This window comes from Macaca nemestrina, chromosome 19 (assembly GCF_043159975.1).
Source record: "Macaca nemestrina isolate mMacNem1 chromosome 19, mMacNem.hap1, whole genome shotgun sequence".
Classification (NCBI taxonomy): Eukaryota; Metazoa; Chordata; class Mammalia; order Primates; family Cercopithecidae; genus Macaca; species Macaca nemestrina.
The window spans coordinates 10,296,012-10,311,627 of record NC_092143.1 but is presented as its reverse complement, the minus strand read 5'-3'; the positions used below and the strand labels follow the sequence as shown (position 1 = coordinate 10,311,627).

Sequence of the window (15,616 nt, the reverse complement as noted above, 5' to 3'; positions counted from 1 at the left end):
GAGTGCAAGCTCCAAGTCTTGACAGCTTACATGTGGTGTTGGGCCTGCGGGTGCACAGAAGTCAAGAACTGTGGTTTGAGACCCTCTGCCTAGATTTCAGAAGATGTATGGAAACACCTGGATGTCCATTCAGAAGTTGCTGCAAGGGCAGAGCCCTCATGGAAGACCTCTGCTAGGGCACTGCAGCAGGGAAATGTGGGGTTGGAGCCCCCACACAGAATCCCCACTGGGGCACTGCCTAGTAGAGCTGTGAGAAGGGGGCCACCATCCTTCAGACCCCACAATCTGAATCTGATCCACAGACAGCTTATACCATGCACCTGGAGAAGCCACAGACACTCAACACCAGCCTGTGAAAGCAGCCAAGAGGGGAGGCTGTACCCTGGAAAGCCAGAGGGGTGGAGCTGCCCAAGACCATGGGTGTCCACCTGTTGCATCAGCATGCCCAGGATGTGGGACGTGGAATCAAAGGAGATTATTTTGGAATTTGAAAATTTAATGACTGCCCTACAGGATTTCAGACTTGCATGGGGCTAGTAGCCCATTTGTTTTGGCCAATTTCTCTCATTTGGAATGGGTGTATTTATCCAATGCCTGTACCCCCCTTGTATCTAGGAAGTAACTAACTTGCTTTTGATTTTACAGGCTCATAGGTGGAAGGTACTTGCCTTGTCTCAGATGAGACTTTGGACTGTGGACTTTGAGTTAATGCTGGAATGAGTTAAGACTTTAGGGGACTGTTGGAAGGGTATGGTTGTATTTTGAAATGTGAGGATGTAAGATTTGGGAGGGGCCAGGGCAAAATGATATAGTTTGGCTGTTTCCCCATCCAAATCTCATCTTGAATTGTAGTTCCCATAATCCCCATGTATTGTGGGAGGAACCCAGTGGGAGGTAGTTGAATCATGGGGCCAGTGACCCTCATGCTGTTCTGGTGAAATCTCATGGTTTTGTAAGGGGCTTTCCACCCAGCTCAATCTGCACTTCTCCTTCCTGCCGCCATATGAAGAAGGACACGTTTGCTTCCCTTTTCACCATGATGGTAAGTTTCCTGAGGCCTCCCCAGCCATACTGAACTGTGAGTCAATTAAACCTCTTTCCCTTATAAATTACCCAGTCTTAAGTATTTCTTCATAGCAGTGTGAGAATAGACTAATACATCATGTAAGCCAATTTCTTATAATAAATCTCCATGTATTACACATTGGTTCTCTTTCTCTGGAGAAGCCAGACTAAAATAATAGATATACTAATTAACCCTCCTGCTAGCAGTATGTAAGGGTTCCAATCTATAGATGCCTATTTGCTTACCTTGCCTGCAAGTCTTACTCTCCTACAAGGCTGCAGCTAGTGTAATCTTCCAGGTGGTGAAAGAAAAATCTGGTTTTACGTTGTGTCTCTCTCTAAAAACTATTCAGATATGTCCCATGGTCTGCATTACAGATGGAAGTCAAAATTCCATTAGGCACATCAATAACTTTTCAGATTTATTTCTGACATTCTGCTGCCCTGGTGAGCTGCAACTCCTTTTTTAAGCACAGAATCTACTGTACTAAAGCTTTTCCTGAGACTCTAAAGTATCATAAGCTGAGCCTTTTTGCTGGTGCAGGCAGGGAGAGAGTCTTACCCTCACAGTGTCTTCCTTTCCTGTGAGGCTGCCTCTCAGGCCACCTCTGTGGGTATAGAGGGCCTCAGAGCCCAGGGTGAAAACCACATCTTATACACACCCAGTGCCCTAGTCAGAGAGGGCCAGGCTCTGCCTCCTGCATGAACTTTACACCTCCACTGTGCCCTTCTTTAAGCCATCAGTACCCCCAGGACACCCTTCCCTCTCTGTCTTCTCTCTTCCCCAGACCCCAGCCTCTCTAATTAAAATATTCCTTCCAATTCTTCAAAGTCCAGCATGACTTTTCTCTACTGTGACCCTCCATGGTTCATTCTGCTGGAGTTAAGGTCTCTGACTCTTCAGAAAAATCAACTGGGGTCACTCTGGTGGTGTCATTTGGCAGCTTGAGAACCTTGGACAAGTGAGTTTACCACCCTGAACCTCAGTGTCTTCTGTTGTATCACAGGAACACATTACCTCCCCATGGTGCTTCATAAGGATTAAATGAACTGACACTCAGTTGCATCCTACAGAGCAGGCACCCGGTTAACACTAGGTGGCAGAACATTCTGAGTGGGTCACTCATTTGGGGGGTATTTCTGTAAATGCAACTATATTTGCTTTAACTGACTAATAAAGCCAGAGACACATAGGTGACAGTAATTTTCTCCATGACCCCACAAACTCTGCCAGAAAGGGCTACCTTGAAAATGTTGTCCCCCAAGTCATCTCTGCATATTTTCTCACAAACTAGGTAAAAACAAATGCATTTATTCTTACCATTAGAGTCTCTAAATCAATTGTTAACAAAGAAATGCCTGTTCTGGAAAGAACACATATTTTCAAATAACTTCATATTAGTAGTACCATTTATTCAGAATAAAATGTCCCATTTGCTCTTAAACTCTAGGCTGAAAGCTGGAGGATTGATAGGAGGTGCAATGGCCAAGGTCTCCTTCTTCGAGGGCCTTGGTGGGTTCCCATGTGCCCCAGGCTGACAGTTGCATCAATTTGCAACTTTATCTGCTGAGACATATGCGAAAGTTGGGGACTTGGAAAGACCACTAGACTTCACTTCACTTCAATGTCATCACCTGTAAATTCAGGCGATACAAAAGTTCAAGTGCACACAGGAGATTCAAGGAGGAAGTCTATGAAGATCCAGACTATGTAAAATTCCACACATAATAAGCTATCAGTAAATAGCAAAAATCAACATATTTACAGAGCATAGGGCCCAACTCCTTCATCCTTCTTAAGTTCTTACAATCTATTATATAAACTAGGATTTCTAGATTCCAAGTCTGATTTTTTTTTACTATGTAATGTATTTTCAACTCCCCCTTTACAGTATACAAAAGTACAGTATTTGCAATCCCAGTATGTTGTTACTAAAGTATATAAGAAAATTTTAAGCACACCTAAGGTTAAGTTTTAAATACAAGTAATATTTTTTAAACTCACTATCCTTCTTAGTTTAAAAAAGTGAAGCTCTCAAACTCTCAAAATTGGGTAGAATGCGCTCACTAGCCCATTACATCAATCTGCTCTTTAAAATATAAATGATCAAAACAAGAGCAATGGATCATGGCTAAGGATACCATCATGAAGAAATCAAACTAGATGGACAGCTGGTACCCCTTCCTCTGACTGATAACTGACTGAAAATCTCCACATTGTATTTTTTTAAGCCCCATGAAGGGGAAAGCTCTCTTTTTCTAACCTCAAAAAATAGCAGTAATGACAAATCTCGATGAAAACAACAGGAAATATTCCTAAGACCATTCATATGTGATGCTAAAAATCCTACCTTTGCATGACAACCATCATTTAGTCCTTTACAGGTTAGCCCCATCCTCTATCCTGAAAGGTCAAGCTGTTTTCAGTTGGTTGTCCTGTGACAGAAACCAAAACAGCTAATTTGGAACCCAAACTTTAAAGTCGCACCACACAAGGCAGCAGTGGGGAGTGCATCCTGTTCTAGTTTTGGTGGCTCAGGCCTTGTTTCCAACGGCTCACTCTATGTTAAAAGCTTTGGCAATCTTCTACTTCACCTGCCTGACTGATTTATTACACAGTAAAAACTTCCAAGCAGGATTTAACAGGTGTCTACATACAACAGCAAATGAGGACTTGTATGGTGAAATGGAGTCTTTAATAAACATTTAACTAAAGAAGCATTGCAGATTGACACTCTATAAGCCTCACTTATATACACAAAATTAGTCTTCACCCTAGCCACACCTAAAGAGAAAGGGAAAACTAAATATATGAAGATGTTTCTTACCTCCTGACCATTTGATATTCCTCATATAATTCTGTAATTGTTCTTTTAGCACATAGATCCCTTAAAAATAAAGCACTATTATGTCAGATGTCATATAATGTTCTTCTCTATACAGCTATGGGGTATAATTTGAGAGACACCACACAAGAAACACACAGCTCCAAAAATATTCCCTTCTTTAGATTGTCACTAATATCTGAAAATTTCATTACTAGTCCTTTTGGATCACAAGCATAGGAAATAATAATAAGATGTATCATTCTCTGACTACCATGGGCCAAGTTCTTTAAATATATCGTCCCTCAGCCATTCAACAAGTAGAATGGTACTACCAACCCAATTTCCGGTCCAGGAACCTGAGATTTAGAGGAATGGAGCAACTAACACAAGGTTGATGGAAAGTGATGACTATAAACTCAAGTGTTTCCAATATACTACAACCAGTTCATGTGGTCATCACTAGAAAGACAAAACCACAATCTCTGGTAGATAAAGCAAAAAACACTCCAAGGGATCATTGGGTTCTTTCTGCCACCACAGCTCAAATGTATGAAGAACGTGTCCTCTCTAGCTAAACCTGGAAGAGGTGAAAGATGGAGCCAGGGCCAAGCATGGTGGCTCATGCCTGTAACCCTGGCACTTTGGGAGGCCAAGACAGTTGGATCACTTGAGCTCAGGAGTCCAAGACCAGCCTGGGCAACATGTTGAAACCTCATCTCTACAAAAAAAAAAAAAAAAAAAAAAAATGACAATTAGCCTGGCATGATGTATTAGTCCATTTTCACGCTGCTAATGAAGATATTCCCAAGATTGGGCAATTTACAAGAGAAAGAGGTTTAATTGGACTTACAGCTCCACATGGCTGGGGAAGCCTCACACTCAAGGTGGAAGGCAAGGAGGAGCAAGTCTCGTCTTACATGGATGGCAGCAGGCAAACAGAGAGGGCTTGTGCAGGGGAACTCCTCTTTTTTAAACCATCAGATCTCGTGAGACTTATTCACTATCATGAGAATAGCATGGGAAAGACTTGCCCCCATGATTCAATTACCTCCCACCCAGTCCTTCCCACAACACATGGGAATTCAAGATGAGATTTGGGTAGGGACATAGCCAAACCATATCATGTGGTGGTGCACACCTGCGGCCCCAGCTACTTGCGGGGCTGAGGTAGGAGAATCACTTGAGCCCAGAAGCTGGAGGTTGCAGTGAGCCAAGATCATGCTATTGTACTCCAGCCTGGGTGACAAAGTGAGACTTTGTCAAAAAAAAAAAAAAAAAAAGGAAAAAATAGGAAGGAAGGAAGGAAGGAAGGAAGGAGAAAAAGAGAGAGAGAGAGAAAGAAACAAACAAACTAACTAACTAACTAACTTAGATTTGGTACTGTAGGAAGAACCTTGAACATCCAGGGGTTGATGTGAGTACTGAGTGTCCAGCAGAAGGCAATGGTGCTACGTCGCTGTGATAAAGCCCTGAAAGGAAGGCATCAGGATCCTGAACCCATGTGTTGCCAACATCAGTTTAATCAAGGCTTAGGTTATCATGAAGACGACATAAAACCTGCACTTTCTCCTACTACATTCAAATTTGAAAGGCATTTCTACTCGGACACAACAGCACAGTCAGAAAAATGAAACAGACTCCCAAGATTGCTCCTTCAAAGTCGTAACATCAAAGCATCTAGAAACGGAATTGGAGAATGCCACAGAAATACGAGAAAGCATTCTATAGCTTCTACTTGGGCTTTATAGAAACAAATGTTGTAGGTGGATAAAAAGGGATTAAAAAAAAAACTTGCCCTTACCTGACTGCACCACCTGTATCACCTTCTGCCAAGTTCCCTGTGGGTAAGTGTAAAGAGAGCAGGAATAGTAGCCAACATCATCTTCAGAGGCATTCCGAAAGAAAAGAGTCATGTTGTTGGAATCCATCGTTGAATTCAAAAAGTAAACCCTCTCAGCATAGGGCTTCCTTATGACCATGCCATGAGTAGGGCTGAAAATGGCTATGGAATCCTTCTCGGTCCCGATCTTGAACCACTCCACCTGTGTCAAGATGCCCACTGATGGATATACACATTCTAGAGACATATTCTCAGCAAAGGGAACTGATGTATGCCAAAGCACCTCTTCACACAGAGCTGAAATATACAACATCACATTAGTTCTGTTAGCCTTGATGATGGAAACACCAAATCAATATCTTAAACTTTGGAAGCCCTAGCAAGATAGTGCATTGAGATCACGGTAAAGGATGACAGTTTCTGCCTTCTTCTAAAAAGGTGTCCTGCTGATCATTGGAAAATGTAACTTTTAGTTTTTCTGAACAAGTGAGAAATTATCCTAGCCAACTAAAGAGCATTGTAAATTCTGAATATGCCACCCCGTAAGAACAAAAACAGGAGCAAAAATTTTAAATGAAGATATAAAGATCATCTTTACCTCTGTATACATGAAGAAGAGCCAAAAGTAAAGTAGGATAATCCATCTCCGGAAGCTGTTTAAAAGGCTGGTCGATTTAAAAAAAATTGCTTTTTATAATGTGACATGCAGATCCCAGCACAATGCAGTTTCCTTCCTCTCAGATGTTATCAGTCGTGTCTTCTTTTTCTAAAGTATGAACACAGGAAAAAGGCCTTAGCTTAAAAGACACAGGTTTGCTCTCGTATGATGGGCAGATTTGAGTTACTTCTCTCTCGGGGAACCAGTCGGCTTCTTTTCAAGCTTTCATTTTCTACAAGGAGTCATTCATTCAACAAACATGTGCTGCATGCATTCTCTGTGCCTAACTCTGCTATAGGCAATGAGGATACAATAATACAAAAAAAAGTATTAGAACTTACATTCTATGGGGGGGAGGGAGAAATTAAAATAAAGATGTAAAAACATAAATAGTAAGTGAAAGGTGGTGCATGCATGGAGCAGGGAAGTCCTCACTGAGAGCATAAGATGAGGCAGAGGCTGGAGTGGGTGAAGGGAGCCAATGCCCAGTACTGACAGCCCATCCTGTGGCCTTCCTTTCACCTCTTCCTCCTTGCTGATCTCAGGCATTTGCGTTGGTGAGGACCAAAAAACAGATCCAAAGCCCATCAGATACAAAAGTATGGTGGCCCAGAGCACATGCAGATCTACCATTATGCGAGACTCACCTTTTGATTTTGAAATAATTAGAGAGTCACAAGAAGTCACAAAGAGAGTACAGAGTACAGAGAGGTCCCTGCTCCCAGGTTCTTCCAGAGGTCATATCTTACATAATTATAGTTCAATAGCAAAACAAGATTCATTTTTCAGGTTCATCATTGCTTACTTCTTTCTTTTATAAAATACAAGTTCTAATTCTTTTTTTTTTTTTTTTTTTTTTTGAGACAGGGTCTCGCTCTGTCGCCCAGGCTGGAGTGCAGTGGCGCGATCTCGGGTCACTGCAAGCTCCGCCTCCCGGGTTCACGCCATTCTCCTGCCTCAGCCTCTGGAGTAGCTGGGACTACAGGCGCCCCCCACCACGCCCGGCTAATTTTTTGTATTTTTAGTAGAGACAGGATTTCACCATGTTAGCCAGGATGGTCTTGATCTCCTGACCTCGTGATCCGCCCGCCTCGGCCTCCCAAAGTGCTGGAATTACAGGCGTGAGCCACCGAGCCCGGCCTAAAGTTCTAATTCTTAAGAACTTGTTAGGAATATATTAGCACGTCAGTGTAAAAAGTAAACCCCTATAAAAAGAGGAATTGTATCAATGCATTTGACCCTGGTAAGAGTGTCAAAATAGAAGATGAGTAAAAATTGGGAAAAGTAGGAGCAGAAACCACTGAAGACAATTTTATCTAATGCCAACCCTGAACTTTGTGACTCAGTCTCAAAGTGTATCAGCAAGTGTCGACTACTCAGCATGAGTATCTAATGTGGGAACTTGCTCAGGGAATAGAAAATCAACAATGTAATGATAATCAGAACAAATTGTAATGCGTGCATATATAATCAAGCATGGTGTTACTTTGTGTTTATATGGCATATTTTCTAAAAGCTTTCACATCTGTGATATTATTTATGCCTCTAGTTGTTTTGTGATGTAGTCAAAAGAGGTATCTGTTATCTCTGTTTTGTAAATAAGTCAATCCAACAATTCCTCCAAATTTTACTGAGTTATGCCGGGTCCCCTGCTTAGTCCCTTGGAAATACAATCATAAAGAGGACACATCTCTGCTCTTAGGTTACGCATAAGATAGTGGCTCATATCAATTTTAAAGGCAATTTATCATAGCAAAACATGATCATCTCTATACAAAGTCATTTGCTAAGTTTTATGACAGCCAGAGAAAGGACAAATCATTCTAATAGATCGTGGAAAAGGTTTTATAGAAAAAGTGGGAGAAAGAGGCGTGACAATGGGGGTGTTTCAGGAAATGGTGTGACTGCAGTCTTGCGGGTGGGGAAGTGACCGAAAATGAGACTGAGTCTGGATTGAAAGGTGACGTGAGTGACACACATAAAGGAACTGAAACGTGGCGATCAGAAACCGTGGTGTCATGCTGATGTCTGTAACTCCAGCACCCAGCACAATTCCCCAGGCAAAGCAGGCTCTCAGCAACGCCTGTGACGTCAACACATCCGAGAGGAACGTGGAGCCGCCCGGGAGCGGATGGAGGAAGGGGTGCGCACAACTTCGCATTTTGGAAAGATAATCTTAGTCACTGTACAGAACAAACAGGAGTGGCAAGGACATGGAAGACTTCCATCAAGTTGGAAAAATTAATTTCATCTATTATGTCCTAATGACAAGATTTTCTCCTGACAGGCATCAGCAAAAATAAAACTACAAATCCCAGGCTAAACCAAGTCCAGAGAATTCCTGAGGTCCTCAGGACAGGGTCTCCCTAAGTACCCCTCCTGCATTCATATCTCCTGCCTCAGACCTGTGTCCCTTCACACACGAACACACACATCGATACATGCACACATTGACACACACACTCACACACTCAAACGCATGAACCCACACATGCTTTCTCCCACACATGCACGCACTCACACACACACATGCACAGTCTCACGCATGCACTCACACATGCTCTACCACACAGTCATACACACAGCATGCACGCACATACACATACACTCACACACACATGCTCACACTGTCTCAATCACATGCATGTACACACATACTCTCACATCCACGCACACTCACACACATCCATGCACTTACACGTTATCACACTCACATATGCACACTGTCTCACACACTCATACACTATCTCACACAATCACATGTGTGTGCACACATACTCTCACACATCCACACACACATGCACTTACACATGCTCACACTCACATGTGCACACACTTTCTCACAATCTCACGATCACATGCATGTGCACACAAACACACTCACATATGCATGCACTCACACACATGCACACACACGCATGCACTTATGTCCTCACACATGCTCACATATGCACACTGACACAATCTCACACAATCACATGCATGTGCACACATACTCTCAAACACACTCATACATGCATATACTCACACGCAAACACGTACATGCATGCACTTACACATGGTCACACACACATTTGCACACACTCTCACACACTGTGTCTCTCACACACACACACACACACACACTGCACCTGGAGTGATCTCAGAACAGAGTGTATGGCCAAAGTCTAAAATACTACCTGCTCTTTTACAGAAAAAGTTTTTCATACCCCCGGTCTAGTTGGAAAGACAGACATCAGACGAACACACAAATAAATACACAGTTATGAAGTGCATGTCACGCTATGAAAAGGAAGCCACACACGCCGGCGTGGGAGAGAGTGGCTGGGGCTACAGCCAAGCAGAGGCTGTGTCAGGTTGGTGGTCAGGAAAGGCTCTCGGGCAGTGAAGTGTGTTCTGGAATCTGCAGAAGCAGGAGGCTGTAGCCACATGCAGGGTGTGGCCAGGCGTAAGGACGAGCGGTCCAGGTGGATAGGAGAGCAGGTGTACAAAGTCAGCGACTTCGTGGAAGTTTTTCAATCATTGCAGCTAGATCCATTGAGAGGAGATGGAAACAGAAACATGTAGAGATGAGTGGGGTGGGAGTACATTTGCCTTATACACTTCCTGATACAATTCTAAGAGCAATTGGAGAGTGTTAAGCACCAGAACAATATGATCAGATTTAAGTGATTAGAAAGATAACTGACCACCACCCGCTTCACTTTCCTCACTCCTGGCAGTATTGTGCCTGGGTTTGAGTATCCACTCCTTTCCACACACCACAGGGATATTACGACAAATCTAAGCTATTCTACTAAAAACTATGATTTTGTGCGTGCATGTGTATGTGTGTGTGTGTGTGTGTGTGTGTGTGTGTGTGTGTGTGTAGAGATGGGGACTTGCTATGTTGTCCAGGCTGATCTCAAACTCCTGGTCTCAAGTGACCCTGCCACTTCAGCCTCCTGAGTATCTGGGACTATAGGCATGAGCCACCACACTCAGCTAATTTTTTTAAATTATTTTTTGTGGAGACAGGGTCTTGCTACATTACCCAGGCTTGCTTGGAACTTCTGGACTCAAGTAATCCTGCACTTGTACATGTTGGCCTCCTAAAGTGTTGGGAGTACAGGCATGATCCACCATGCCCAGCCTGAAAACTATGATTGATTTGAAGGGTCAGAGAAGCCAACTATGGCCTGAGTTGGCCCATCAGATTGAAGGAAGTTATTCACATTCCATGCCAGAAAAACAGCACGGAATGTGAACAATTTCTCTTCTCTCCATCCCTGTTTCTATTTTTATCTCCTCTCATTATGCATGAACAAGAATGCTGTCCTGGTTACCACAGGCAGCCATATTGAAGGACAAACAGGGTGGTAGAGAGAGACAGAATGAACATGGGGCTCAGATGGCGTTACTGAGCTACTGAATCCACCAACTCTGAAGTCTGAACATATTATATAGAATTACAAGGGGCCCTGAATAGCCAAAATGGTATTGAAAAAGAAGAAAATGCTGAAAGACTAACATTTCCCAATTTCAAAACTGTAGTACACAGCTATAGTAATCAAAACAGTGTGGCTATTGGCATATACATAGACAGAGACCAAGGAAATTGAAATGATCGAGAACATTTATACACTGTTTGTCAGAAGGTAAATTAGTACAACGTCTATGGAAAATAGTTTGGCGATTCCTCAAAGAACTAAAAATAGAATTACCATTAGATCCAGCAGTCCCACTACAGGGTATCTACCCAAAGGAAAAGAAATCAATATATAAAAAAATATACCTGTCCTTATATGTTTATTGCAGCACTATTCACAATAACCAAGATATGGAATCAACCTAATTGTCCATCAGTGAAGGATTAGATAAAGAAACTGTGGTATATATACACAATGGAATACTACACAACCATAAAAAGAAGGAAATCATGTCTTTTGCAGCAACACAGACAGAACGGGAAGCCATTATATTAAACAAAACAGCTCAGACACAGAAACTCAAATACCACATGTTCTCACTTATAAATGGGAGCAAAATAAGGTGTACCCATGGACATATAGTATGCAATAATGGACATCAGAGACTTGGAAGAATGGGAGAGTAGGAAGGGGTGAGGGATAGAAATTACTTAATGCGTACAATATATATTATTCAGGTGATGGTTATATTAAAAGTCCAGACTTCACCACTATATAAAACCGCTCTTGTACAAAACTGCCCTTGTACCCCTTGAATTTATACAAATAAAAATAATAATAAGCCCACACATCTATGAACAATTGATATTCAACAAGGTGCCAACCCCACTGAATGGGGAAAGAACAGCTTCTTCAATAAATGATCCTGGGGCAACTGGATAGCCACATGCCAAAGCACGAAATTGGATCCCCACCTCCCATGAAACACAAAAACTAACTTAAAATGGGTTGACCTAAATATAAGACCTTAGACTGTAGAAATCTTAGAATAAAGCACAGGGGTAAATTTTCAAGACCTGGAAGTTGGCAATGGATTCCTAGATATGACACCAAACCTATGGGCAACAAAAGACAAAAAATAAATTGGACTTACCAAAATTAAAAACTTTTGCGCATCAAAGGACATTTTCAAGAAAGTGAAAAGTCAGCCTACAGAATGCAAGCACCTATTTGCAAATAATCTATCTGATGATGGTCTAATATGCATAACACATAAGGAACTCTCAAACTTTAGCATAAAAGAAACAACCCAATTTTCAAATGGGCAAAGTACTTGAATAGACATTTTCTCCAAAAGATGCTCAACATTATCAGTCAGGAAGGAAACACAAATACAAACCACAATGAGAACTCACTTTATATCTACTAGGATGGCTATAATCAAAAAGAGAAAAATAAATATGTTAGGGAAAATGTGGAGAAATTGGAACCCTTGTGTACTGCTGCACAAGGGTTGTAAAGAAATGTAAAATAATGCAGCTGCTGTGAAAAACAGTTTAGAGATTCTTCAAAAAGTTCAACAGGATTACTATATGACGCAGCAGTTTTACTCCTAGGTATATACTCAAAAGAATATACTCAAACCAATACTTGCAGACCAATGTTTATAGCAGCATTATTCACAAAAGCCAGAAGGCGGTAACAACCCAAACGTCTGCCAATGGGCGAACGAATGAACAAATTGTGATCAAATCCCTACAATGGAATATTACTCAGCCATAAAAAGGAATGAAGGGCTGATGCATGCTACAACATGAATAAGCCTTGGCAACATTATGCTAAGTCAAACAATGCAGAAACAAAAGGCCACATTTTGTAAGAATCCATTTATACAAAATATCCAGATAGTTAAATCTATGGAGATGGAAAGCAGATTGGTGACTGCCAGGGACTGTTGGAAGGAGGGAATAGGGAGGGACTGTTGAAGGTATGGGGTTTTCTTTGAAAATGATGAAAATGTTTTGGAATCTGATAAAAGTGGTAGTCGCAGAACATTGTAGATGTACTAAATGCCACCGAACTGTACACTTTAAAATGTTTAATCTTGGCCGGGTGCGGTAGCTCACACCTGTAATCCCAGTACTTTGGGAGGCCAAGGCAGGTGAATCACTTTAGGTCAGGAATTCAAGATCAGCTTGGCCAACATGGTGAAACCACATCTCTACTAAAAGTACAAAAATTAGCTGTGCATGGTGGTGCGCAACTGTAATCCCAGCTACTTGGGAGGCTGAGACAGGAGAATCACTTGAACCCAGGAGGCATAGGTTGCAGTGAGCCGAGATCGTGCCACTGCACTCCAGCCTGGTCAACAGAGCAAGACTCCGTTTCAAAAAAAAAAAAAAAGAACTTTAATCTTATGTTGAATAAATCTTAGGAGAACAATGTCATGTGAATTTCACCTCAATTTTTAAAAATTATTGTTAGTGAATAACAAGAGTTCACATTCACCCCAGGTCTTACCAATGAATGATGCCACCCCATCTTGCTGCTGGCCACGTATTTATCTATTTCAGTTGATCCCCTGACCACCCCGGTCCAAAGATGCCAAGTACATTCTAAGAACACAGTACATTATGATAGTACAGTCTAAGCATAGAGTCCACGGACACACTCTGTGTCACAACTTTGTGATAACAGCTGGAAATAAATAATGCAAAGGATTATGATAGTCGAGGTTGCCAGATAAATGATGTATTTTAAAAAATCACTATTAAACAAATGCCAAAACATATATATATTTTCTGAGGGAGGGGTCAGGGTTGGGTAAAGTGGGGTAGAGGGGCAGGTAGAGAGGTCCAAGGGCCGAGGGCCAAGCCAGGCATCTGCAACACTGTACTGCCTCGAATCCTAAGAGAAACGAGATGAAACACACCATCATCCACTCTCGGTGGCTTCTACGATCAGGCCCAAAGCGAACTTCCTCACTCAGGATGAAGAAATGAAGTGCGTGGGAGGAGGATTGGAAAAGGGTGCTAACTGGTAATAACTTGTAGGAACTCCTCATTCCCAAGGCATCCAGAACCAACTAGTGAAGAGATGAAGAAAACTTAAGTGTATTTGCACCCTGGAATCGAGGGCCCTAGAGGTCACAGATTCGAATGAAAGGGGCTGAAAGACTTGCAGCTGAAGACAAAGTTCAGCTGTTACAACTTTGCTAGAGATGAGCCCTATTTATCAACATCTAACCAAAGACAAATAGAGACGGCGCTTGAGCTATTTTTGTTGCGTCGGCAGCCATTTTTTGCATGATTTATGAAGGGATTTTGGCTTGAGGTTTTTTTTCTAATAGAGCTGTCTGTATAAAAGAGCTTTGTCCTCAAGGAAGTCATTAATCAAAATATTACTGGATTTCTCTACTATTAAAAATGTCTCAGCTAACCACAAAAGCATGAATTCATCTCACAAGCTTGCCTCTGAATGCAGACTCCTAGGTGGCCTGGCGGGGTGCGGACAGGGAACACTCTTCAGCCACACCGTTCTTCTTCCCGTAGGCTGTCCACGCAGGCAGAACCTTCCCTGTCACCTCAGTTTCGTTGTTTCTGCTACTTACAATATGTCCTGCTTCCCCAGATGTCTCTACGGTTTCTGGGCATTGGGTGGAGTCTCCTGGTGTCTACTCAATGACCCCACCTTCCCCAGTTTATGCAAAAACACCTGATGTGTGTGATGGAGAATCTGCTCTGATATCTTTCGACACTTGCTTGGAAAACAATTCACATGCTGGAAAGCAGAGGACTGCTAACAGAAAATCTAGCTAAACTCAGAACAAGTGACTGGGGCTGGGAAGATAACAGTGTGAGGTCCTTTGCTCCCTCTGCTCTTTCTCAGATGTGAGGGTTTGTCTGCCTGCCTTCTGCTGGGATGCCCCAGCTGTTAAGAGGCTCATCCTTCCAGTAAGATTTCCACAGGAACACAATAGCCTGGGTTTCTGCTCCCTTCCTCAAATCATCTCATTAAGAGAATCTTTCCAATGTGGGCCGCATGGTCTCCTCTAGACCATGATACCCTTAGAACCTTGGCAAGTCATACACGTGTCCCCAGGAGTGAGGCTACTGCTGAGTGACCAGTAGAACCGCACTTCCAGTCAACGCCGGCTCCTGCTGGGGTTCAGCAGGGATCCTCTAGGACAGGGCTCTGAAACTGCGGCCTGAGGGCTGCATGCAGCCCACTGTCTGATTTCCATAAACAGTTTGGTTGGCAACAGTCATGCTCATTTGGTTACATACCATCTACCACTGTTTTTGTGCTACGATGCTGGAACCAAGAGGTGTTAGGTCACAACTGACAGACACCACGTGGCCTACAAAGCTGTAAATATTAACTACCTGGCCCTTTACAAAAAAAGCTTCCCAACCCTTGAGTAGGATAATAAATCTTTGGATCGTGGACATTTATTATTTAAGTTCATCCTTTTTCAGTCTTGCTGGAGAGAAGGAAGATTTAGCTTGATAGACCAGATGCTGGTAAAATTAGCTCAGTTTTCTTATTCTCGAGAACTTTACTATCAGATCTATTATAAACACAATTCTAGAGACAGACTGACAAAAAGGACTTAAATGGCACCCTTTTACTACAAACTGCACCCCTCATTAAACAGTTTACAGAACACCGAGCACTTAACTGACTCCAGCTTTTTCTCGCAGCTCTTTTCCTGCTGCATCAACTTGCCGTGTTTCACTGGCAGCCCCCAGCCCTTCGCACACAATTGATTTAAAAAGTTGAGCTCAGAACCATCCAATCTTTTTTCTGAGAAGGT

At 42.4% G+C, this 15,616-nt stretch overlaps 1 protein-coding gene across 3 annotated transcripts in view; it reads right to left on the bottom strand.

Annotated features, from left to right (window-relative positions):
- The window catches only part of LOC105476948 (CD226 molecule), a 100,507-nt gene that overhangs the window by 79,812 nt on the left and 5,079 nt on the right, over positions 1-15,616 (bottom strand). For 2 of the 3 annotated variants that reach the window (XM_071085200.1, XM_071085199.1), the window contains exons 2-3: positions 6,332-6,499; positions 5,695-6,030 (exon numbers count right to left, since the gene is read on the bottom strand). In XM_071085200.1, coding sequence (XP_070941301.1) covers positions 5,695-6,030; positions 6,332-6,377 — 382 coding nt within the window. In that variant the 5' untranslated portion in view covers positions 6,378-6,499. Of the gene's footprint in view, positions 1-5,694; positions 6,031-6,331; positions 6,500-14,271; positions 15,586-15,616 lie in introns of those variants that run through there. The other variant, XM_071085201.1, reaches the window with a different exon arrangement.